At 41.9% G+C, this 26,576-nt stretch overlaps 1 protein-coding gene across 1 annotated transcript in view; it reads left to right on the plus strand.

Moving 5' to 3' along the window:
- LOC104624443 (band 4.1-like protein 5) overlaps positions 1–23,091 on the plus strand; it is a gene marked incomplete at its 5' end in the record, with an annotated part of 29,804 nt that extends 6,713 nt beyond the window's left edge. Inside the window, 11 exons of the mRNA XM_010291811.1 lie at positions 776–891; positions 11,410–11,576; positions 12,399–12,493; positions 17,712–17,840; positions 18,429–18,490; positions 19,135–19,245; positions 19,808–19,901; positions 20,827–20,904; positions 21,685–21,726; positions 22,130–22,260; positions 23,034–23,091. Coding sequence (XP_010290113.1) covers positions 776–891; positions 11,410–11,576; positions 12,399–12,493; positions 17,712–17,840; positions 18,429–18,490; positions 19,135–19,245; positions 19,808–19,901; positions 20,827–20,904; positions 21,685–21,726; positions 22,130–22,260; positions 23,034–23,091 — 1,083 coding nt within the window. The remainder of the gene's footprint in view (positions 1–775; positions 892–11,409; positions 11,577–12,398; positions 12,494–17,711; positions 17,841–18,428; positions 18,491–19,134; positions 19,246–19,807; positions 19,902–20,826; positions 20,905–21,684; positions 21,727–22,129; positions 22,261–23,033) is intronic.
- Positions 23,092–26,576: the final 3,485 nt, after the last annotated feature.

Below are 26,576 nucleotides of genomic sequence, written 5' to 3' on the forward strand. Positions count from 1 at the left end.
GGGGGGGCAGTGCAATTCATCAGCACCTATGTTGATTCCTGGTTACAGTGGTTCTTTTTCACTGAAAGAGGGGAATGCACCTGCAATTAAAGAATACATTGTTGGCAAAAATTCAGCTTTTTCTGAGTTTCAGAAGGAAATTTCAGTCCCCTGAGTACTTGGGCACAGAATACCTTGTTTCACTGAAAAGGGACATTAGCGTAAAGTAACTCTCCTGAGTATCAAAAAACAGGACTTGGAGTTTGAAAAGATCCTGTCTTGCTTTCTGGAGCATTTCAGATGCAGAGTGCCACAGAAAGGGTCACATATTGGTAGGAACGGGATTATGGTTTGGTTTAATATTAAAACACTCCATGTCAGCTGATAGATTGCTGCTCTGCCTAGCCTTTTGCCTTCTATGCAAAAGGAGTTGTTTTCAGGAGCAGTCGTGTTTCAATGGCAGTCCAAAGGCCTGCAACCCAAAAGTGCCAATCACTACTGCAAAGTTACCTACTGAGGGAAAGCATTACTGCATGAATGTAAAAAGGACACAGCAAGCCATAGCTTTTTACTCAAATCTTTGAGCAGCCTTGGATTCGTTATGATCCCAGTACTGTGTGCAGTACTGGAAAAGACTGGGCATAGCTATCCAGTCCTGTGGAAGTCATGGAAGACAACAGCTTTACTTTATCTTTGTCCTTAAGGAGAAGTGGTGATATGTTTTGCTATGTGTAATGTGTCATCGCTTCATTAATGTGTGTATAGTAACTTACTTGTTTATACTCTGTCTCCAAAGAGCTGGAATGCAAAGCCAAACCTGCCTGTCCTAACAGCGGTTCCCTCTGCCCCAGTCTTAGTGAAAATAGAAAACCTCCCCAGGAGCCCAGGAGTCAGCCAGCAAGACAAGAAGTGGTACGTTCTGCTTTGCTGGGAAGTGAATTTTGCTTGCTTATGCATGATTCAGGTGGCTGTTTCTTTATCTGCGCTTAAATAAGCTGCCATCCGCACTTAAATAAGCTGCCATCCTTGTATCTTTAATGTAAGTTGACAGTCAAGTTAGTGATGATGCAGCTGATTTGTTGCTGTGAATGTAGCATGGGGAAGTGAGGACAACAGGCTTAGTCACTGCCAACCAAAAGAAAATTTCTGCAGGGGCTTGAAGAAATTATTAAATCAGGAACAGCATTTTCAAGTCTTGGAGAGAGCTGGGTCCTTCTCATTTGCCGTAATACTCCTTGTAACCCTTTGCTTGGTATCATGTGGGGCCCAAGGACTTACCTTGATCCCTAACAAAATGCGGAACCTTGTAAACCAGTATCCTTGTGAATCATCTTTTGAACCTTTTGAAATGGGCAAGCTGATTTTTTTCATTATCTTGGGTGGGAGCTTGAGGAAAATGACACAAGCTGAAGATAAGAGCTTTGATTGCATGTGATCAGTGTATTTGTTTTATGGATTGGGTGTTTCTCAAAATGGGGATGATTTGTTTGAAGATAAATGTGTGTATCGTTTATCTTTTCTTAAAGTAATTCTATACTGCAAAGCTGTTCCAAAACCAAAACTGACATATATCAACCCAGTACTTGTGTGCACATTGCCCTAACTTTTTCAGCTTCTTGTGCATTCAGAGGCAGTATGGCTTATCCTAGAGGGGTAATTCTGGCTTCTGCCAGACTCCAGGAGCAGCAGTGATGTAATGGAGTGACACAAAAGCTCTTGTCCTAAGCAGTTTCAGCCCTCAAGAGAAAAAGTCATTCTCCCATTGTCGTGCATGTGAACCTACTTTGCTTCAGTATCTCTTAAAAGTAGACGGTACCTGTTTCTAACAGTGCAATGACAAATGTACTTTAATTTTGTAAATCTTACTGATTGAAGACTTTTAATACTAATGGATTTTGGATTATAAGGGGGATGGTAATTCTGCTTTATGTGTTGCATTTTATTGAAGTTTCGATCAGAACATATGATCAATGCTGTTTTTCTTTCTTTTGCCCTTGATTTGTCTAGTATCTGAAATCTGTGCTTGTCTATGATGAGATCCTGTTGATCGCTCGATTCCTTCCGTGGTGGTGGGTGAAAGGTGGTGGTCTCTTTATTCTTCAGCATTCTCAATATGGTTTTGTTTTTATTCTTTTGGTCTAATTGCAAGATGCGTGCTAGAAACTGGTATTTCTTTTGGTGGAAGTGTTTGACTCTTGCTCCAAACAACTCTTCTTGGGTATCTGATTTGTGCGAGCGTTCTTGCTACTATTTGCAAGGCTTCTTGTTGCTTATTGAAATCCCACTGCTTTTGTTCAGAAGCAGAGAAGACTCTAGCCAATCTGTTTCAGTTTTGGTCTTGGTATGCCTGTTTTAGGGTTAAGAACTTGAGCCTGTCTGTCTTAACATTGTCAAAGAATCTCAGCTTACATGCCAGCTGCCGCAGTATGTAGCCTTTCTATAGAAGAGTGGGAGTGAATATAAAATATACCTGCATGTAACCCAAAACAGTATGCCATAAAGAAAATAAGCTTCTTGGCAATTGATGCTTTTTAATTGAGAGAGTAATGCCTGTACTGCATATGTGTTATGTTTCTTCGAGACATACAATTATTATTGAAGGCAGTTGTCTCCTGGCAAAGAGGTTTTAATGCATTCACTGGAAACAGTACTGCCTTTAACAAAGGGCAAACCCAGCTGTAGGAAGAGGACAACAGTTTGGAGCTGAGTCAGCAGTTGAGCTTCATTCTGGTGTCCTAGATGGGAAGTGGGACTAGGTTAATATAATTGCCAGAACATACGTATTTATTGCAGGGGCTGTGACTTGGCTATTGCACCTTCCAGTCTTGGTGTCTCGATGCTGCTAACAAGATCTCTTTTCAATTGCTACTGTCTTTAATTGGCCTGTTTCTGCATGAATTATCTTTGCTTTCTGTCAGAAAAATAGTCGTCTTTTAGAGAGAGTTTGCCAAGGATTGTTGAGAACGCCGAAATCTTTTGGACTGGGGATTTTGTAGATGGTTAGAATGAAGGGGTTTAGAAGTAAGGTCCCGACCTCATGAGTTTCTGTACTCTGCTTGGCAGGTGCCTGTGTTGGCTACCTTGCAGCTTAGATCCCTTCCTAATGTCAATGTTTCCTTTAATTAAAAATGTTAATGCTGCAGCTGCCAACAGTAACTGTGCCAGATTGTAGAAAGTACTTTGCCAGATAGGAAGGATTTTAGTGGGTTTATTTTTTTTCTTTGCTCCATTCCTATAAAATTGTCAGTAGAGGAAAACTGTGGTCTGGAATATTAGCTGCAAGGCTGGGAAGCCTAAAACACAATCAGTGTCCTCCTAACTTTAGTCTTTTCTCAAGAAGCTCTTTCTGTGCTAAGATAGGACAGGAGACAAAGGTTTAATAATTTTTTCCTTATTGTGGAATAAGTAGGGGGATCTTTTATTTTTTTTGCTTGCTAGTGGATGGAGCTTTCACTTAACCACTTAAATTAGAGAAATGGGAAAGTAATGTAATGAACTGTTGAGGATTGGAGTCTTCAGTATTCATGGGTCACTTCCTCAACATACTTCACAAAACCCAAAACTCTGAATTTATCCATGGGTGACCCTTATAAAACCTCTCTCTTTTCTAAAGGAGGACTATCCCTGAGCATTAATCATTTACTGCTGTTGTGAATCCTGCATGCCTTTCTGCTTCCCTGCCTTAACATGTGTGATCTTCCAACTCGTGCTGGCTGCTTGGCTGTTCTGGCAGGGCTGGGAGTGTGAAACGAGGATTTCTGGAATATGAGAAGGTGGAATTTGAGCTAGGGGCTGTCCAGGACGCCTCTAGATGAACAGCAACATGTTTCCACTTTGTTTAGATTTGGGTCATTAAAGAGAGAATTTTACATTAACTGAAGGAATATCTAGAGTAGTTTGAGAGTGCACTTTTTTTCCAAGCACTTTTTTGATACCTGACTGCACCTTGCATCAGCCTCTCTTAAAACATACCAGTGAAGGATGCTAGTACAACACAGACAACAGTTAACAGGTTATTGTCCATTTTTTAAAGTCTTTTAAAATTCAACTGTTTCTGTTGCTGCTTTGGAGATGCTTGTGCCTAAAGCCTTACAGTTTTCTAACCAAGGGCTCCTACATAAAAATATTTTTCAAAACACTGTTTAAAGTGATGAGTGTTCTCCTTTGCCCCTCTTTCTAGCTTTTGGAGGACTTTATTCCAGCTGTGGTGTAAACTATTTATAACTGTGCACAGCATTTCTATGATTTTGATTTTAAGAAATCAAAATTTAAATTTTACGAACCATTATGGCTTCATATGCAAAATTAGAAAGCAGGGTCTTGTGTTGTGACCTTTTTAAAAATGTTTCTTTTTCCAACTAAGTTTTTAATGTTAATCAAGTATAGCTAAAATCAGCTTCTTCAGTAGTATTTAGTCCCTTAGTCAACTGAATTGTGAATGATTTGGATGTGCTCTACTGTTTGCTCCTCCACAGTAACGCTCATTTCTCCGAGTTTCTATTTTCTTCTCCTTTTTTCTTAACTTGCATTAGAATCTACATTTTCCAGTGACTTTGAAAGCTGGTGTTGCTTATAGGTGCTTATTTCAGGTGTACGTTTAGAGCTGCCATTTAAACCCTTTCAGCTTCCTGCAAATGAAATATGCTGTGCACATGGGAGGTCTGTTCCTCCATTACATTATTTTCTCTCGGCTGTAAAATGAGCATGGCTCTTGCTCAGTTTTGTGAAGTGCTTTGAAATATGACGTGCTTTTCATTTCGTAAGTGTAGACAATGTATACATGAGAGAGCTTAACTTGTCGTTTCAGACCTGTGCAAAAATGTGCATGAAACTAAGTGGAAAAGGGGTTTATTTGACAGTGTCGTCATGTACACGTGTACTTGCATGCCTCTCTCCTTCAGTATTTGCCTTCCAGCAATGCCCTTTTTCCTTGCCTTTTCACACCAATCTTCTTGTCTTTACCTTTGCTTTACTTTTCCACCCTCTTTCTCATCCATACCTGTTTACTAATTGTGCCCCCTCCCGCTCCCCAATAATCCAGGCCCTTTGACGCTGCCGACCGCTGTCAACGTGGTGGAAGCCTGTGGGACGCGTGGGCCCCGCCGAGGACCCGCGCTGCGGACGGACAGTACACCGCTTTTGTCCATGAGCGCAATGTGAAGAAAAAAACGGGTACCTATGCTGTCCAAACCACCATGACCAGTCTCTGAGCCGTGGGCCTTTCTGGAGCTTTCTAGCAGAGGCTGGAAAATTACGTTTTGAGCTGTCTTGAGATAAGGACAACGGACCCAAACCTGACTACTGAGCGGGGAAAACAGCTTTTATTACAAAGGCTCTGCGTATCGTATTGTTGGTATTTAGTCTTTAAAAAAAAAATAACATCTAGACCAGAAGCCACCCATCGCTCTTACATTGAAAAGAAAAAAAAAAATATATATATCTCTTTTTAATTGTCTTACGGTTTTTCTCAATGATTGAAAGATTTCCACCCCCCCTCCTGGGTTTACCTTTGAGAGCCATGCAGGAAGTAACATTTGTAATAAAACTACGCATGCAATAATGTGGTTTCAAAAACCTTACAGGATGTAAGTGCCCCTCCTTTTGAACCATGATTATTTAAAAACATCTGAGATAGGTGGTTGATCTGAAAACTAACTTTTTTTTTAACAAGTCCTCTTCTGAAAAATATTGCTTGGAAATGGAATAGAATTATTTTAATTTTTTAAGAATAAAATTATCAGAACTCCTGAAAAGGCAAAGAGTAATTTTTTTTTTTTTTTTTGCTTTCTAGAAAATTTTCTTTTTTGCTGCTGTGTTCCAGTTGAAATGAAGCAGAACTATTTCCTGACAAACACCAGTCCTACCATATGATTCACAAGGTTAATTGTTAAGTCAGAGGTTAAGACTCCAGCTTCATGGTTCATTGGTGTTCTTGGAGGCCTTTAACAATGTGAAGAACTACCTTCACCCTTGAACGCACTGTGTTTTCATGTATTTTCTGAAGTTAGCTGCACTTAACTTGCAATATTTTTTTCCTGTTTAAAAAAAAGAGGATAAGGTCTGGTAGAACTCTTTTAAAATTCTCTTATATTTGGCTTTTAGGATAAAGAAGGTGTTTGAACGATTTTCAACTTGCCACAGAGACCAGAAATACAAAAATATTGTTTTCAGATATCTAGCCCCGAAGAACTAGGAAAGTAAGTCTCAGACAGGACATAACTTAATATTGCCTGAGATATTTTGGCCTCTCATGCTTGCATCAGACAGGGGGAAAGAGATTGCTGATGAAATATGAATCTCTGTTTTACAACTTTGCTTAAAAAAAAAAAGATACACAAGCTACATAGGAAAGATCTGTGGGATCTACAGAGGTGATTAGAGCAATCTGTTGTGCTATTTTTAGTTTCAGATTTTGCGAGGTGGATGTTGTAAGCTTCTGGAGTGAAGCAAACCTATTTGTTTATTATTTATAAAGTTGCATAAGAATATGCAAATGAAAACAGGTGTTTTAATTTAAAAATATCGTATAATTTGTGTAGATGAGGGAGAAGCCACCTCTAATTTGAGTGGAGGAATTTGGGATAGTTTTGTATTAAAAATGCAAGAACATGATTGCAATAACAAGTCACTTTTGTTGCAGAGTTTTAAGTTCAGACGTGCTTATGTACTGGTCAGGCCACTGCAAGTAGTGGCTGACTCCTCAGGTATCAGAGAAGTTTTGTGTAGCTGTCCTAGAATTAAAGAATAGTTGAGGTTGGAAGACGCCTCTGGAGATCATGTAGTCCACCCCCACGCTAAAAGCAGGGTCGAGTAGAGCAGGTTGCTCAGGACCACGCCAGCCAGGTTTTGAGTATCTCCAGGGATGGAGACTTCACACCCTCTCTGAGCAACCTGTTCTGGTGTTTGACCAACCTCACAGCAAAAAACGTTTTTGCTTCTTGTGTTTAACTGGAATCTCCTGTATTGCAGTTTGTGCCCATTGCCTCTTGTCCTCTGGGCTCCCTTGAGAAGAGTCTGGCTGTGGCCTTTACTTCCCTCCCATCAGGTTTTTATACACATTGATAAGATCCTCCTGAGCTTTCTCTTCTCCAGGCTGGACAGTCCCAGCTCTCTCAGCCTCTCCTCCGCTGTCACATCCTCCACATCTTTTATTGTCTTCACGGCCCTTTGCTGCACTCCCTCCAGTGTGTCTGTGTCCCTCTCTGGGGAGCCCAGAGCTGGGCACAGCACTCCGGGGGTCTCTCACCAGAGCAGAGCAGAGGCTGGGTGTCCCAGCCGCCTGCAGTGTGCCGCCTGTCACAGACTGCCCTGGGATTAACTGCAAATTTAGTAATTGGAGCTATGGCTGAAGTTTTCATAGGAGATTTTTTGCACGACGGCAGAACTAGTTCAGATGCAGGGTGGGGGAAGCAACCCTGGTTGCCTGAAAGACATCTGCCTTTACAATCGATTTGTTGTAGTATTGTGTGTGTTGCATGCTTTTGCCATGGGGCTTTGAATCTCACATACATCCTGAAGGTTGATTTTGCTCTGTGCTGGGCTTACTTTAGTGCAACTTCATTGACTTAGGGAGATCTGTTACGCTGGTTTCCACTAGGGTAAGTGACAGCTGTCATTAGCAGATTGAGAAATTGTACCACGCTACTACCAACAGCACCTAGCTGCATTTTTACAGGCACGGGTCATGTGCGCTGGGAATAGCATTGAGGAAACACATGGATGTCTTTTTAAACAGTATGATGGTGATAGGTCTTTGCTTAATATCCTCAAAGGTTCTACAGCCAGCACGTTTTCCTACGGGTCTTTCCTTTCCTTACCTTCCTGTCGTCGTTGACTCGGCATATATTACGCTCTGTCAGTACTTGGAATTGTCTTCCAACAAATGGGAGACAGCAGAGGTCTTGGAATCTGGGACTCTGCTTGTTTAGAAAATGAATGCGCATGAACAGTCTCCATTTGTAGCATCATACATCCCCAGGATTTTTTCTTTTGGTTTCCTCACTTCAAAAGGAAAGGCAAGGGTGTGGGGTGTTTTTTTTAATATTTTGCATTTTTGTTTAGGAAAAAAAAAATCTGAAACGGCAACAGGCTTAAATTTACTACTCTTCTTACCTTCAGGTACAACATTGAAAGCCCCAAAACGAAGGAAATAAACAAAGAATTTCATACTATTGTATTATCTTGCAGAGTCAGTGTGAGAAAATATTCTATGTCACTACCAGTTTGAAAAAATAAATCAGCTTGCGTGGTGCTCCATGCTCTTTCAAATTAGATGACTTGCAAAAGAATTATCTCTTTTGCAGCAGACTCAGGTAGTTACTGTATTTTGCAGATTGTAGTTCATAAACTAGAATGAAGTATTGTTTTGCTTTTCAACTATGAAATAAAAAAAAAACATACCTTTTATAACTGACAGCTTTCTCAGTCACATTATACATTGTATGCTGTATGGTACGTACTAATATCGATATATTTGTCAGGCAAAAAGAAGAAATAATGTAGTAGGTGGCTGTCTTAACTGTGAGAGTTCCCTGAGCACATAACTTCTGTGTGATTTATTATTGGGTTAACAAACCTTTCCATACACTAAAACCTTTGATTATTCCTATCTTCATAATTATTTCCATGGCTTGCACTCCTGGTATCATTTATCAGCTTTTCCCTCAGAATATTTCTTAAAGTACGCTGATAGAAATTGATTCTGAAGACATAAAGTCTGGCACTTACTACTATGCACAGTTCAAATATCCCTTTGTGTGTGGGTAAACACAGGAACGTGGAAAGCTAATGCCCGTTCCATTCTTGAGTACAGCACACAGACTGTGGTAGAAGTCTTGCTTTTCCTGGGAAGCCTTTTATTATTTCCCTTATGATGGGTGTGACAGTTCATCAGTGCTTTGTCAGAGAAGTCAGAAATTCTGAGCAGTGATAAAAATAGTACTTGTGCCTTTTACTTAGTAGTCTGACCATCTATGAAGCCTGCATGGTGGACTTCCTCCTGATGCTTTGATGAGGGTGAAGAATCTGGGTGGCCTCAAGCAATTTAATGCTCTTTGGGGGACTCGTTTTTTGTGCCTGTAAATTCCGGTGGCTGAGAGTCTCCCTAATATGACTTTCCTCTTGTGACTGCCTATCTCAGGGTGGCTGAGTACGTGTTTCAGTGGGTCTGAAGGCAAAATGAGGTCAGTTCCTACTTGAATTTTGGCTTAGAAGGCTTCTCTTGCATCTGCCTAAAATTCATTTAGTTTCCCTGAGGCCCTGCTGTGATGCAGGGCTGAAGCTGCAGGGACTCACCCCAGTTGTCCTTGCTACCTCAGCCAGTCCTCCATCCCGTGGCACAAATGGCAATAAGGTTTTCTACAAACTTTCATCACCTTAACGTAAGTAGTACGCTGCCTTTGGAGCAGCGCTAGACATTGAGTGTGCCATGTGAATATGCCACCAGCTTTCACAACTGCCCTTATCTCTAGCGGGTACGTTTTTGAATCAACTCTCTTGTCTGTCTAGTAAATGTTACTGCACTTGACATGGGGGTGGAAGCTAGTGTAATTATTCTTGTAATTTTCTAATGAAGATAAATTTTATTTTTCATTCATTTTCTCTCCGCTGTGCTGCAACGCTAAGAAAAGCATTAGAAGGTTACAAAGAAGCGTTACTGGTGCTCTACATCACCTCTCTTGTGTGGAGTTCATAGGAGCTTATACCTAGTTCCTTCAACATGTCATGACATAGGCACCTTTCTGTGCTGCAGACGAAATCTGAACTTCCTGTACTCGTTGTCATATTAAACATTTGGGAGGCTACTTACAGAAAACTGTCAGAAAATAGGAAGAAAAGTGTTGGCTTCATGTGATTTTGCCCATAATTGGAAGAGCATCTATTCCTGCCTATTACTTCTAATAATTGAAATTATCTGTATCCACCATTTCCCCCTCTGCAAGACTGTCTGCTGCTTGGCGTTTCCCTTTCGTGGCACACGCAGAGGCTGTACAGTAGATTGAAAAATTTCCTGTTATTTGCTTTGCTAGCACCTTCTTATTCCACTGCTTAATAGAATCAAGCAAGTGACCTCAGTTTGCCTCACAGCAATAAATTGTCTTAAGATGATTCGTGCATTATTAGCACTAAAACAGCGATATCCTGTAATCTGTTTCAGAGGTATATATTTAACACTGTGTCGTGGATTAGACACATTGCAAGGATTCTTTCGGGTGCTTGAGCGGGAGGGAGGAGTTTTTTCCTGGAGCCTCTAGTGACAACACGGGACTGCTCCCAAATTCCAGGGGCCGGGGAGAGGCAAGGGGCATTAACCTGGCAGCGATAAGGGAGCAGCTTGTCTGAACTGTCAGGTAGGAATTGTCTCTGTCTGTGCGTAAGGGTAAGTTCTGTTGTGCTGGATACTTGCTTGGTATCATTGTTCTCCTATTTGGGACAGGACTTTCAAAAGTGATAGATTTTCCTTCTTAAACCAGTATTGCAACCAAACCGTAAGTGTGATTGCTGATTGAAATGGGTGACAGGCAAATTGCAGTTGTGCGCGCAGGTTGTCGGATTAACCAGCGTGTTCTGCAGCAGCTGTCGTGTCTGCGGTTGTTTCAGTTTGCTGTTAGGGTGGCTTTAGCTGTTCCTGAACTTTGAAGAGGTGGATGAGATTCACAACAGTTTGCACAACATAAACATCACAATACAACTTCTGTTTTTGTAATTTTGTTTTCTGTCTTCGTTGTAAATACAGATGGCAGGACAAAATAAAAAGGAGATGTTTCGATTAGAAAGCAAAGGAGGTGGAACAAATGATCCTAACAGGGTACAGAGTACATGCTGTGGTTCACTTAAAATATTGTGACTGCTAAGGTTTCATTCATGTCTCTGCCCAAGTTAAGAAAACTGAAAATAGTTACAGGTATGCCTAACCGTAACGGCGTCAATGCAGACCTATGCAGTGCACCCTTCTGCGCTCTGTTCTGCTTACAGGTGTTGGATGAAGGGGCTGTACAAGTAGCCTTTTGTGAACAGTATCAACTTCCCTCCCCCCAACTTTTCTTCCTCTCATGTAAAAATCCTAAAATGTACCTTGAGCTTGTTAGAAAAACTTCAGATGTTTGTTCCAAAGTGTGTTTAACGGATAAAAATTTCCCTCCTCCTCCCTTTACTTTTTCCTCTGCTATGTGATGAAGAAGCAGGCGATGTGGACCTGTTCGGTTATGAAGTCAGTTCTTCTACAGGCATGAGATATTCCACCCCCCTTTTTTTTTAAAACTCACTGAAAGCCAATGTCTATTAGTTACCTGAAACAGTTTTATGGAATGTGTCTGGTCACCAGAAGATAGCTTAAAAAAAGACATTGCGTGTGTTAAAGGTTTTTTCTTGTTACAGAAAGAGCAGTAACATGGTTCTACAATATTTCTGCCTATCTTTCTGCCTCTGCAGTGTACCTCTTGTTGATTTGCTAGACAGCACGGAGTTGCCAGAAACTTGTGTAGATGATGCTGTAGGCCGTCCAGTTGTTGGCTTGGCAACAGGAGATTCAGAAGAGGCTGTTAGTTGCTTTCATCCTGGCACAAAGGAAACTGCTGCCGAAAAAGCAGACTCTGATCGTAAGCAAACTTACAGAATTTTCCCTATTACCATGACATGTGGGGTCAAAGTTAACTGATTAGGTTGTTACGAGGTTGTTTCCTTACAAAAATCCAGATGTGTTTTAGAGAGCTCCCTTAGATTACATGCATAATTGGAGTTTTACCCACCACTGGAAGGCAGCCCCCTCAAGTATACGAATTAGTGCATTTAGGAGTTCAGCATAAGTCCTCCACCAAAATGTTAACAAATCATTTTCAAGGAGAGCCTATTTCACAATCAGTCTTCTGTCAGTGAAGTTTCTAATATTGCTGTTGGCATATCTACTGAACGGTCCTTAACTGCTTTCAAGAGCTGCCTTTTTTTGATTTTACTGTATTACAGTAATTTGCCACAAATTTTTCAAGAACTATATAAGACATTGTCATGACTTTAAGTCATGCAGTTTGGGAACACAAAGTTGGTCAGCTCTCCCTGTTTCAGCTGGAAGCAGCTTATTTCCAAGGACAAAGGTACAAAGGAAAAGTCACAGTTTTTTGTGGGATCTGACTTCAGGCACAAATACAGTGAAGTGCAACTATCTGAGCAATTAACTCCTGCAGCTTGCTCACTCACTGTGAGGATGGATAGATAAATGAACTTGCAGGAGTGCAGAGTGTTGTGATTAGGTACATACAGTCTGTAGGCGTGAAAGTTGCATTGAAGGCTGAGCAAGCAGCTTCCCCGCTATCCCTGTGCTTTTTTCCACAGCTATAGAATTCCTGTTCAGGATTAATGCAAGTTACAAGTCAAATAACTCCACCACGACATTCGCAAGATGATAGCTTTTCTTTCTTTTTCAGCATTTGAAGACACATTCCTAAAACTGAAGCAGCTGGAGGCAGAGTGCAGCAGCCCTGTGCCAACTGAGCGTCCCAACGTAAACATAAATGTACAGGTACTTGGGCTTCATTCCTCCTGGCAGAGTTGCTGAGTGTTGTTCAGATTGTTCTGAAAAGTTTTCCGCTTACTTTGGTCCGTTTGCAAGACTTTTAAGAGTATGAGTGAGTAATATTGAGGGATAGTAAAGGAAATACGAATGCTTTGTTATATATAAACCTCTGTGCGACAGGGCAGTGAGAGAAAGACGGGAGGCGGAGGCGCGTGTGCAGGTATACAGCCTGCAGCCTGGTGAAATTGTCTAAAAGCAATGGAAGTAAAAGGCATAAACGCTTGAAATGTTACTCGATTGTCTTTATCTGTAGGTTACTAACTGTATGGGGCTGTATAGTTCACCCTCTTTTTTGAGAGGTGAATTCAAAAACCCTCGTGTTTTTCAGCTGCCTTTGGTAACCCTCCCAGAGTGGTGTTTTGATGGGGTTTTTGAGACAAGTTTGCTGGCGATCCATCCCTCCTGTTAAGTAACGAGTTTTTATCTGCCCTCTGAAGTAGGTGTTAGTGCTGTGTGTATTTACATGGAGAGGGCTGATGTGGTTTGATTTAGTGCTCTCGTAAATCCTTTTGAGCAAGTCAGGCTGCATCTCCATGGGTACCTGAGCCAAAGTATGAGTGTCAGCGCCCTGAACAGGGCCAGGGTTCTCTTCTCCCTGGCTCCTCTGCTCTTCTTTCCCTGGCTTCCCTCTCTCCTCTGTCACCTCCAGGAATCATTGCATGTTTTGGTGAACCAACGTAGCCTACAAAATGACAAAAAAATGTTGATTTGCCTTTTCTATTTTGAACTTTTTGTTAAGGTTTGTTTGTTTGTTTGTTTTGTAGAATCATAGAATAGTTTGAGTTGGAAGAGACCTTTAAAGGTCATCTAATTAATCCAACCCACTGCAATGAGCAGGGACATCTTCACCTAGACCAGGTTGCTCAGAGCTCCATCCAATCTGATCTTGGATGTTTCCAGGGATGAAGCATCTGCCACCTCTCTGGGCAACCTGTTTCACCACTGTTTGTGGTTTTTGTTTTTTAAGTTGTTACATAGTGACTTAAGTAAGTTTATGGAAGGGTCAAAGAAATGCTGGAGCCATAGTGAAAATAAGTAGTGTTGCTAGAAGGGATGGAGGGGACAGGATCCTGCCGTACAACAGCAGTGAACTTTCATGAAGTCACCGGTTATCAGACAACTGCACCCATGCAGGATATTCCTATTTTTAATGAGCTTTAACAAATGTGGAATTTAGATTTCTCCCCCGGTTTGCCTATAAATAAATCATACATTCAGAAAGGGAAAAAAAAAATAAGAAAACTTACTGCTTCCCTGGTGTTAAAGGTTTAGGTACTTGATTGCATTTTGAACAAGCAGGGAATAAAACACCTGGCAGTGTTATCTCTGTTTGTACTACCCTCCCTTGCAGGGAGGCCCAAGGATTTATCTAACTTTCGGTGAAGCAGCTATGATTTTTCTTGCTCCCTCAATAGTAAAATAAACCAGGTGCCAAGAGAGGTGTTCAGCAGTACGTGTTTGAGCTAAGCCCACTCCTGAGCATTTATGCCCCCCGCCCCATGTGAGAGAAGGATGCCGCTTTGGTGTGCGTGGTGCTGCGGGCTGTTTTGCCCATGTCCCTTTTAAGGTCTGGTGTGAGGGGTGCCTTGTGCACCCCTCTGCTTGGTGAGTGCGTTGCAAAGATTGCCAAGTCTCTAAGAAGATTAGCCAGTAGCCTATAGGCCCTGCTATGCCAAAACACTGCCGCCGCATAAACTAAAGCAAATGAACACAGCTTATTTAAGAGTATTTTCATCTGTTGAGCTCTGTTTTAGTTCAGAGAGGGGAAAAAAACATTTAATTGGTTAAACGGAAGTAACGGAGCAAAAGCGTCTTAGTGGTTTTCAAGTTGTGACTGATACAGAATCATAGAATCATTTAGGTTGGAAGAGACCTTTGAAATCATCAAGTCCAACTGGTAACCTAGCACTGCCAAGTCCACCACTAAGCCATGTCCCTAAGCACCACATCTACACAGCTTTTAAATACCTCCAGGGCTGGTGACTCAACCACTCCCGTGGGCAGCCTGTTCCAGTGCTTGACAACCCTTTCGGTGAAGAAAGTTTTCTTAACATCCAAATTAAACTCCCTGGGCGCAACTTGAGCCCATTTCCTCTCATCTCGTAATCACTTGTTACTTGGGAGAAGAGACCAACACCCACCTCACTACACCCCCCTTTCAGGTAGTTGTGGAGAGCGATGAGGTCTCCTCTCGGCCTCCTCTTCTCCAGGCTAAACAGCCCCAGTTCCCTCAGCCGCTCTTCACAAGACTTGTTCTCCAGACCCCTCACCAGCTTCGTTGCCCTTCTCTGGACACGCTCCAGCCCCTCAATGTCTTTCTTGGAGCGAGGGGCCCAAAACTGAACACAGTTTTCAAGGTGCGGCCTCACCCGTGCCGAGTACAGGGGCACAATCACTTCCCTACTCCTGCTGGCCACACTATTCCTGATACAGGCCAGGATGCTGTTTGCCTTCTTGGCCACCTGGGCACACTGCTGGCTCAGCTGGGTGTCAGCCAACACCTCCCTGAACTTCCTAAGTGACACTGTCAAATGGCAGTGAGCTGCTCACTTCAACTTTATTAATTGAAGTTCTTTAACTATTTTCCATCAGGGGTCACAAGTGGCCAGACAGCATCATCTTTACGTAATTCTGTACTTGCAGTCAGTCAATCTTGATTGATTTCTTTGGTAGGGAAATATTTATCTAACTATCTGTGTTCTTTTAGAGAAAAAGAGAAATCTTTCTAGAATGAGAACTGGGAAGGGGAGAATGAATGGCTTCATTCTTCACTGCTGCTCCCTGCCAAAATCTGTTGGGATGGAAGAATGTGACTTTGTCCTTCCCGAGCTTTCACTAGCGCAGTGACCAGATCTGACAAAAGAGAGCAAATAGCTATTAAATACACCGATGCTCCGCTTTCATCAGCTTCTGCAGTGAAATGAACAATAAAAAGTTCACCCTGTTTGCCTGTGTTTGAAGTCTGCTCCAGAGTCAGAAACACAAGGATGCGAGGGTTTTCTTTTTCTAAATTCGTTGTGATCTGTAAACATTTGGATGTTGTTCCAAAATGTGCCTATATTAGACTCCATCTCTCTGCACAAAGTGATTTTCAGTGGCACCAGGAACGCTGCTCAAAAGCCCAAAGGATTTGGATTGCATGCCCTGCTGCTGCCTTTAATCTTTCCTTCCCTTTTTACATCGCTGCCTAGCTCCGCATTTTGATTGAAGAATAAAGGACAAAATATAGTTTGGCTAGTGTACATAGGTACAACAAAAATTTGTAACGAGCTAGAATGTTGACAAACCACAGCAGCTTTCCTGTTTTATGTGAACAACTAAATGTCTTGTGAATTAGACATCTTGAGGCATTATCAGGTGCCAGATACTTTCCCTTCTAGCTACATGCTCTTTCCATTAAAAAAAAAACAACCCACACTAAAACACTACTGCTTTTTGCAAGCACAAAACAGAAATGGTTGGGAAAAATGTATCTTTAATATTGACAGAAATATTTCCTTGGTGGTATAGAACTTATACTTGATTAATTAAAATATATCTTAATAGTACTAAACTTTTCAATAGTTGGGAATCTAGTTGCTAATGGACTAGAGTGGCCTAATTAAACTTGGTTGTTCAGGTGGAAGAAGCCGAGAGGAAATTAAACCACAAAATGGTGCATAAAGTACCAGTGTGCCTCTGTGCTCTGTTAAAATAATCAAATGTCTTCTATCACTGGTACTGGAAAATTCTACTGCAGTAGAAATTCTGTGCAGGCACTGTTCTATACAGCATCCAGTTCAGTGAGGTCGTGTAAGGATTTAAGGATTATCACAGTTGGGTACTGCAACTGTACAAATAATAATAATTATTCAGTTTTAATTGTCCCAGCTTTTGGCAATTCCAGCAGCTTCTCTAAAACAAAACAAAAAACAAACTTAGATGTTTAATAATTAATTGCTTTGTTAGTCTTCATGAATTATGTGAATGTGCATCTCTTAATATCTGCTAGCAGTAGTTAACACTGGTAACATTGGTAACACTGGTTGTTCCTCATACATTTTTATCTTGACAGTGATCCTTGAAGACTTTGCAAATGTCTGCGATCAGTGCTGACTGGGGTCAAAATTCTTAAATGGGTTCTCCTTTAGATAGTCTCGTAAGTTCCTATTTGTATACCCTGAAAGGTGATCTAGAGGGAGACAAGAAGAGGAAATGCTTTTTCCCTCTAAAGACCAAATACCTAGAAGTTCTCACTAGCCTTTCCAGTGAACGAAAAAAGCTGAAAGTGGATGGAGAGCTGTGCAGGGGACAGGTATTCACCTCGTTTTTACCTTCTCTCCCCTGCGCTCTCTCTATGCGGTGGGCTTTGTTCCTTCTGGGCACGCTGCCGTTCCGGCAAGTAGGAGCGCGGCAGGATTGCGCCTGCTGCAGGATTGCAGCGCTGGCCTCCAGGGAAGCGCCTGCCTTAGCCAGCGGCGGTGGCATATGGCGAGGGAAGCAGGACTCTGTCTCCCCCTCCTGAGTCATACCCCGAGAAGAAAGGTCACAAGGTTTAGTTTCCACTCAGTTAATTAACTTCTGTCACTAATCAAATAGCAATTAGTAGATTGAATGCTTAATTAACAATTTATAATTAAGAACCGCAATTCACGTAATGAAATATACTGTAGTGAAAGGTATCTCATTTTTAACTGTTTTCATTATGTATCTGGCTGCCAGTTTGCTCTGATAGTCAGTGATGGGAGAGGTAGCTAATAGCACATTAAGCTGTTGTTCTAATTTCTAAGTGTATTTTAAGGTAAAAATCTTCCCAAGTTGCATTTGAGAGTAAATTATCAACTTACACCTAGGCTATACTGGTATGTTATAATATGATGGCTGCTATATTGATACCCTTTCAGTAAACTGGGCTCCAAATTTAGGGTCCAGTTCTTGCGTGCTGTACTTTTAGCACAGCACTTTGCATCTCCACTTTTAAGCATTGTGCTTTTTTTACTTTATGTTTTGCTGTGACTTTACAACTGAGTTCCAAAATAAAGGAAAACATTGCTTTTTCATTTCAGTATAGATCTGCTGATTTCCTCTCACTCAGAGCCTGTTGTTGTTTAGAGATGTTGATAAAATTCAGCCCAGACTTTTCTGTGTGGGAACTGCTTCTAATAAAGATTTTTTTCACGTCTAGGATGAAGTGGTGAAGTTGACAGATAAATGTCTTAACAATGCAATGGAGAGCCCAATCGCAGCGGCAGCATGGCTTCCAGCAGATATCAAAAGCAATATCCTGAAGGCCCAGGCAGAAGCAGGGCACAAGGTAAATGCTCAACTAATAAAGACTGTGACGTTCTCAAATGTTTTGTTTCTCTTCAGTTGCCTGGTGTTGGAGAAGGTGCATTGCCAGGTAAGGGTGCTCCAAGAGCCAAAGTCCAAGGTAGGTAGAGTAAGAGAGCCTTCCAGCCTTTCTTCACAGTAATAGTGGTCCAGGACTGGAACGGTTGCCCAAGGAGGAATCTCCATCCTTGATGATACTCAACATGTAACTGGACAAGGCCCTGAACAAGCTCTCGTTTGAGTGGTTATTAAGCCAGATAATAAACCTCCAAAGGTTGCCTTCTAAATAAGAAATTATTCTGTGACTAAGACTATGCTTCTAGCATGTTCTAGTAAATTCTGTAGCAAATAATGGGATTTTATTTGGCTATGTTGGTGATTTATTTTTATTTCTGCACTGAAGTTTTCACATAGAATTGATGAGCAGTAGTTGAGCAGTCCCTGAGTAGTAGATGAGCAGCATACTTTTATGCTGGGAAGGAGGTGCTCAGCTCTTCTGTGAATCTCAGAACTGACACAAGATGGAAACAGGTATCAGAGATTTATATCCTTGTTCATTTTTTCCTCTCAGGTTGTAAGAGAAGACAGCCTGACAGGTGTCAAGAATTCCAATATTCAGGATGCTGCTGCCAGGTACTGAATAGATTGGGAAGAAACACGTGATCTAGTTACCCAAGTACAGCACTGAGAACCTGCAGTTCAGGTTCTGCGGTGGCAGAACCTTTCAGTGGCTCAGTGATCATTGCATTTTACCTTGCGTAGTGTAGCTTAACCTGGTGAGTGGGAAGCTTTGGAAAACAGCAAGCACTACAAGTTGCTAAGATTTTTTTATATGTAAGGTAAGCCAGCTGCTCTTTATTTTCCCATACTTTAAATTGATAAATGTTGTTCCAACAGCAGCTTCAATCACTTATAGTTATTTCTGACCTGTGAACAACTTCAGTGTGGGGAAAGGGGATGGATCTGTTTACTGTAGCTGTCTTCTAGTGGAGAAAAAAATTGTCTACAAAAACCTGACACTGACAGCTCATTTCCCGAGAATTACTGAATCTCAAGTGATTGCTTGTTCTAGTGGGATTTCAGGCATTGAAAAAGGTAAAGGGTTACAACGTGTAATCTCTTGACCATTTATGAGGCTGATCATGTGTCAGACCTCAAAGAGCACATGGGATATGGAATAAAATGTACATCTAGGGCTCTCAAAAATATCCTGTAACAAGTGACTCATGAAGAGCTTTCCATGGAAGGTTGTATCCGTTTGTTTTGTTTTGTGCCAGGAATATTCTGCCGTCAGGCAAAACACAGAGCAGTCCCCCAGCAACCAGTCCAGTATTTCAAGACCCGAGAGAGCTTCTGAAAGCAATCCCTGCCTCAAACATCTTTGTTCCGTAAGTGATTCAGGAGAAACATGTTTCTGGGGGAAGGGAACCACGTAGAGATTATCATGAACAGGTCTGAAAAGATGAGGAACAGTTGCTGAGCAGTTAGGCTACATCTAACTAAGCAGGTTTACCGATGCATCTCTAATTACTGTTGCAAGAGTTAATGATGCCTCAGGGGTGAGTATCCTAGCAAGCAGTAAGTGAATCTCTCTCATCTTCTGAAACAACTGAAATACCTGACATCCTGCTGCCCCTGGCTCTAAAGAGGAAGATAAGAGGGTGGCAGGGAAGGCTTCAGGCAAGTTAGGAACAAGGGCTGAAGGAACTCCTTTGAGATAGAAGACGTTGATACTGTTGGGTCTGTACACATCTGTAGCTGAAGCTATGAAAGAGAGCAGTAATCTGCGGAGGTAGTGGGAAGGCGTTTGGTTCAACACACTTGCAAACATCAGTCTTTTGTCTGCCTCACATGGAACTGGTGTCAAGTTTTTGGGTTGAGCTATCAGGGAAGCAGCACTGTTTCATGCTATCCAGGCAGTGTAATGATGGGAATGTTTTCTCCTTTCAGTAATGTGTTAAATGAGGACAACGCTGCCTCTAACCATGAGGACCAGCTGCTTCCAGCTAATCTGGCTCCAGCTGAGGAGGCTGCCGTTTCAAAGGTATCACCACCTGCCAGCCTGGAAGGTTTCTGTGTGTCACGTTCTGAGCTACTGATGACTCCAGGCAAGCGCAGCAGACCTTGCTGCATGCCTCTCATAACTCAGTGAACGTTGGTGAATGCCAAAGAGTGCCTTCTGGAGCAGACAGGGACACTGCACAGATGTCTCCAAAGGCCATTTCTGAGTGTCCTTTCAGGTTCTTTGCCTGACGTTTCTAAACTGATTGTTTTCCTCACGCTGGTGGGGAGCCCCTTATATCCCAATGGTTGGATGCTCCAAGAAAGAGACTGCAGGGATGAAATTCTGACATAGGCAGTTCCTATTAATAACAGCAGAGGGAAAAATTTGAATTGAAATGTTTAATTTTTGCGTTCTGGTTACCTTAAGGATAAGGTGATTTTTAACTGGACTTCATGAAATGTACTTAGCAATTCAAGGGTCAACTTTCCTTTGTCTCTCTCCAAAAGAAAAGAGGACTCCAACATTGGACTCTGCTGTTATTTCAGCAGACTGAGGGATTATTCTGGATTACTAAAGCAACATGGCCTTTAGCTGTTCTCCTTCTAAACCAGTAATATGTAGTTGATCCCACCAAATAATTATCAATTTCGTCTTCTGAGTTTAAATACTCAGCTCACGGACCTCGCTGACCTTGTCGAATGGCGCAGTACCTCGTCTTCGCGTAGGAGGATGGGACAGTTTCAGAGCTTATGTGGCAACAGCATTGTTTCCAGTACGTTGATGAGAATAAGTTAAATGAAAAGGCTGTTAAGAAGGATCATATGGAAAGATTTGAGAAAACAGACCTGATAAACAGTGGTGTTTGTTAAGGCCACTGGTCTATAACTTGGGAAGCCACTAGAGTATTCAACAGGTCTATCTGGTTACTACTGAGAATTCAATTCAAAACTGATTTATTCCATAGAGCACTCCAGATGACCAGGACGTTTCCTTAACATCATTGACAGAGAATCTAATTGACTTTACAGAAGCCACACCTCGGGTAAATGTATTTCAAAACCAAACTTCTTCCTTCAGACATACAGTGGTTTTTACTCAAACTCTCCTCTGGCTTTAGTATCTGTCCACCATGCTGGGATCTGCTGCAGTAAAGTGAAGTGATGATTGACCTGGATCACTGCATATATGCCCCACTACTTGTAGGGTGGCTGGCTTAGGGTCGTGGACCCTACAACTTTGTAATGGACGTGAAGGAACCTGAGGAGTTAACTTGTAGCTGTGCTGCAAAAGCCTGTGACGTCTTTTAGTACACCTGCTTCTCAGGCTTTTGTGTATATATAATACTTCAGAAATTATACGAAATGTGTATATAGATATAAAATAAATACTTGAAAAATAAACTTTTAATACAAATCAACCCTTTTATATGGATAAAAAAAAAAAAATCTCTTCTCTGTGCCAGCGAAAAAGGAGTTACATTGCATGCACGAAAAAAGGGGGGAAGGAGTAGGACCTTTAAACTGTTCACAGAAGTATGCTCTCGGTTAATTTTGTCCACAAAGCAGAAAAAAATAATAGGTTCAGTTGCCTTTTGGAAGGGAGCGCTACGCTGAAACTGCCACCAGTGAGTTTCTGTGAGTGGGTTGTGTGGGGGCCGATTACCCTTTGGTATGAAGTCACATCATCTGTAGCTAATCACTGGCATAGTTCAAAGACTAGCTATGGACAAATACCTGAGATTGTTTTGGGAGGCAATATTGTTTTGAGAATGTTCTCAGCTACTTCCAACTTTTTCTGATGAGCATTTGTTTGCTTTTTGTAGGTGTCTTCCCAGCCCACGATAACACCGAGGTGGATAGTGCCAGTGAGTTATTTGACCATTCCTTAACAACAAAAAAAGAAAAAAAAAAACACCAACCCACGCTTTTGTCATGATTATAAAACAGGAGCTCAAGTAAAATATAGTAGATTATAATAATTTGAAAGCCCATAAAATAATGTACCAGACCAAAACTAAAGCAAACTAATTCAGCTGGAGTAAATCAAATAACTTGCATATCCTGTTAATATTTAAACTTCATTTCTGCTGCGTTACATTGTGGGTAAATGCCATAAAGTTTCTTTAAGAACTTTCATTTAGCGAAGCCCACCCTGGAACTTGATGAATCTTAGTTTTTACTGTTGTAAATAAACCATCTTGAAAAATTAGCTTATCTTGTCCTGGCAGGTTTTTATTTCAGTTTCCTGTTTCATTCTCCCCAATGCAGACTGGACTGATTTCCAATGGGCCTTTGGGAAATGATGTTGCCTTAGCTACAAAAGTGAAAGGCAGCACGGAGACTCTGTTGCCGTCAGCTGGATTGCCACCATCCCAGCAGACATCTGAAGTCCTTGCAAGGTAAGGTCTCCTCCAGACTCGCTTCAGAAGCCTCCATAGGGTGGAAAGGAAGTATATGCTCTTACTACTTCCACTGAAATAGTTATAGTGGTCTTTTAGACATAGTGCCTTCTTTTGCTGTGCTTATATAGTTCTGTCTCACTTTATAGCATTTGAAATCTTATAAATAAACAGGGAAGCTGATGTGTGTATATTTTTATATAACATTGTTTGAAGTAAAGGAACAAAGCATACAAATTTCACTGGAGTTGGAGGTAAACCTGTTGTCATTGTAAATGCTATAAAATCAATTAATTCTTTTTAATTATCACTTCAGTTTCTTTCCTTCTCTGCTAACGCTTTTTAGTACTGGACTAGAACTATGGGACAGATTAACTTTCTGAGAAATCTCTTTCTACTGTTTAAATACCTGTTAGAGGACACTGGGCTGGGGGAAATGTCCCACAGTTATTTCCAAACTGTAAGGAAGTCAGAGAACAGAATCCATAGAAACATTTCCCCTTTCTATTCCATTCTGCTGTGCCGGTGAGGCAGAATGATGGCAGTGATGATCAGGTCTTTCAGTGGACCTCTTACGATGCGCATGGCAATGATGCTACCACTGCACTGGGTGAAATTAATTCAGTGTGTTCTTCTGCGGGTTGTCCATTGGCCTCATTAAATTAGGAGGGGAACAGCTATTAACAATACTCGTCTTTTTCTTTTTTTAATCCATCATGGCAGGTCTTTTTGGTGTAGCATATTTTACAGGTCCTCTTTTTTTTTCCTTTTAGCCCAGTCACTGAGGATGCTACAATAAGAACGAAATGTTTACTCACCACTGAACTCTAGAAGGAGTTTCCGCACTTCCCACCCTGTAAAAACTCAAATCTTCTAACATGTCTCCAAGGGATCCTTCTGACAGACTTGCTTGGGATCAAACTCTTGCTGAATGGGACTCAAACAGCTGGCTGGTTTGCTAGGATCCAGGAAGAGACTTCTACATTTATTGCAATCTAACTGGAATTACGGCCTAAACTGGGATATAAAACCACACACACATTGGATCTTCTCCCTCAGGAGAAGTGAAATACCACACTGGAGCTAGTTCTGAACGTGAGGAGCAGAATCTAGTTGTGTTCCACTCACACTAGGTCTAGTCTTACTTACCCTGCGCTGCCTCTCAAGTGGTAATGGAAGGCGTTCACTGTGGCGTTAGCTAGGTAGTGCTCGAGCGGCATCGCTCACCTCTGTAGAGCAATATTGGAAAGATGAGGAGAACTTGTAGGGCCACCTTGTGGCCGTGCTGTGTACGGTGGCTCACAGTAGTGATGACTTTCGTACAGCCAAGGACTTTTTCTTCTGTGTGATTATTCCCTCTGTCTTTCCTTTGTTTTACCAACACGTGCTCTCCTTTTGGGCCTTAAACCCCTTAATAATCCTTGCACCTCTTGTTACAGTACCTGGAAAGAATGAAAATCTAATCCCTCAGTGACCAGCTACGTTGACTGGACTTGAGCTGCTTGTTGCAACCAGGAAGATTAACCAGCCAAACAGCTTATAGCATTAGCAGACTACAGCAGAGGTCCCACGTTTTGACACCGATGACTTCATTTCCTATATGACTCAAATACATGCATTTTATGCTAGAGATAAGTATGTTTTAAATGCTGAAGCAGTGAAGGTGTGAGTACAGCTTACTTCAGGAACTGCTTCTTGGTTAGTTTTGTTGTTATAGAGGGTTAGGAAGGAAAAGAATTTTCTTGTTTCTATTCATACTGTTTCTTGGTGTTGTTTCCAGATGCTGTGCTTCGGGAGTACTTACCAGGTATGTTAGTGGTATAAGAGTACACTAGATCAGTTCTTAACACCACCTCAAATCCTGTTCCAAGTATCACCTAATAGTTCTATGTGGAATAGAAAGAATAAGGTGAAAACAGGAAAAAAAGACGAAAAATTCCTGTAAGCAGTTCACTTTGTAGAAAGAAGGTAGGAGCACTTGCAAGATCACACTCCACACTGCTGGTGAAGGCCTTTCGGTGCTCAGGTGAAGCACAGGTTACAGTATGTACAGTCTGAAGAGATCATTTGAGTCCTGGGCAGCAGGATGCTTGCGCGGACGTGTAGAGTTGAGCATATGGACCCTGGGGATACAGCCTGTGAAAAAGGTCGGTGCAGAGTCAGAGGGAGGAGAAATGCAGAAGCCAGAGTTCAGTGATGAATTCCGTGTCTCCTCACAGGGAAGCGCAGATGAAACAACGGGGATCTTTCTTAGGAAGAGGTTTGTAGATATGACGGGGTGGAGGATGTTTTCTGCATAGTGCTGCTGTTTATAAATATTTCTATACATGTGGTTCTTAGAAACAATTTTAAATGTGAAAATTGGTTCTGAAACCCCTATGCACAACTTCATTTCTGCACACCGGCTGCCTGCACGTCTCTCAGTGTAGACAAAGATTTGGACCAAACCCCTGTGGGTCATACAGGTACAGCTGGTGCCTGGCTAGGCCGCTGTGTTCAGACCTGGGCGTTCTTAGTGCTGCTCTTGGTTGCAAGATACTGAATGCATGTGTTAAGGAAGAAGCGACGTGGCATTTATGTGGCCCGCTGCCACTCCTCAAAACCCCCGAGGCCTTAATAGGGAAGCACAGAACTCACGGGGAGCTCTTAGGACTGACGCACCAGAGTGACTCTCTGCAGACAATGATTTGCAGCCGCTGCCTCGCTGCCTCAAGCACCAGGAGTCAAAATTGGTGGCAGGCGCTGCAGAGGCCCCTCCAGCCAGCACCTAAAGCGCGGCGCGGGCAGGCTCCCCGCGCGGCCAGCCGGAGCGGGGCTGCTGGTCTGGCTGGGGTGGAGTGTTTCTGCTCGCCAGCCCTTCAACTCTGTTGTCGTTACTTCCAGTTGAGTATTGGCTTTTATTTTATACTTTTAAATCTGAGCCTTACTGCGTATTAAAGTGTAGAAGGTTCCCGATTCAGATATCAAATGTCTTAGTCTGGATTAACAATACAGTTGCCAGCAAAGTTCCTGCAGGAAAAGGGATGCTCCTGCACGGAGCCAGGACTGCTGGGGAAACTTGGCACTTGCTATTGATCTGCGTGCTCAGCAGCTGAGCTGGCCTTCGCCAGCTACATGTGCTGGTTTTGTCAATACGCAGTAGCATTTTCTTGAAGGCACAGTTTGGTATTTGACTCTTCCCACTGGGTTCAGGAGCTCTGTGAACCCTTAGCTTGAATGCCTCCCAAAAGCAGAATCACAGAAGCTTCCAGTTTTACAGCATTGCCACCCTTAGATTCCTCCCCAGCAATCACATACAGCAAAGAACAAGTAAATAATGTGTGGTGAGTGTGTGTCCCTAAAATCCAAATGGTTCCAAGTAGCCAACTGTTATTTCAGCGTGGCCGGGTGGTGGTGATCGGAGGGGGACGTTGTGTTTACACACACGTGCTCACACAAAAATTTCAAAGGGGCAAGGTTTTCCTCAATTGCCACAGGACTAATACTTGAAACTTTATTTAAAAATTTAAAATTTTCAACTGTTAAATTGGGGACTTGCGATTTCTGTGAGATTTGGGGCTGCAAACCCAACTCTTCCCAGTGATATCCGATACTTGGAGCAAATACTCCATTTAATTCAATATAGCTTATGTAGCTGTTCCAAATCATTGTTTGTACAGGGAGCCTGGCAAGACAAAGACGCCCCGGGTGCGTATCTGAACAGACACGTAGCTAGGTATCTGAACGTGCTGTGGTTTGGCATTATTGTTTTGCTTTAAAACTGTAGGTATGGCGTTGTATCGTGACTGGCTAGCAGGTAACGTAGCGTTACCCATCACCTGCATTTTATCAAACACAAATAGGTATAGTAGTTCCTACAGTTAGTGTTAGAAAGTATTAATTAATGCCCGTGTGACACTGAGAAAAAGGGGGTTTCTTACCATTGCTATACTATTGATTGATTGGCTGTAGGGTCCAATCATTTGCTAAAAGTTTTATCAGGATTTTTTTTGTATTTATTTAAAGAGATTTATAACTAGAACTTCTGTGTGAATCTGGTGTTGGGACCGCCAACCACTTAAAAGCTTTAAGAGCTGACAGGAATGAATAAATGGATGTTCTGTTGCAGTCATTTGGAAAAAGCCAGCTCCCTGGTTTAAAAAAAAAAAAAAAAAAGTCATTTTTTTTTTTTCTTAATGATGTTATCCCCTACTGACTTGCTGCCTGTCCCAGCCTCTCCTCAGCAGCTGGCATTCTACCCATTTGCTGTGTGCGCATCTAATGCTGATCAGAGATGGAAGCTTTTTACCTCTACAATTAAAAAATAATAAACTAAA

This window comes from Phaethon lepturus, unplaced genomic scaffold (genome assembly GCF_000687285.1).
Source record: "Phaethon lepturus isolate BGI_N335 unplaced genomic scaffold, ASM68728v1 scaffold18827, whole genome shotgun sequence".
NCBI classification, from domain to species: domain Eukaryota; kingdom Metazoa; phylum Chordata; class Aves; order Phaethontiformes; family Phaethontidae; genus Phaethon; species Phaethon lepturus.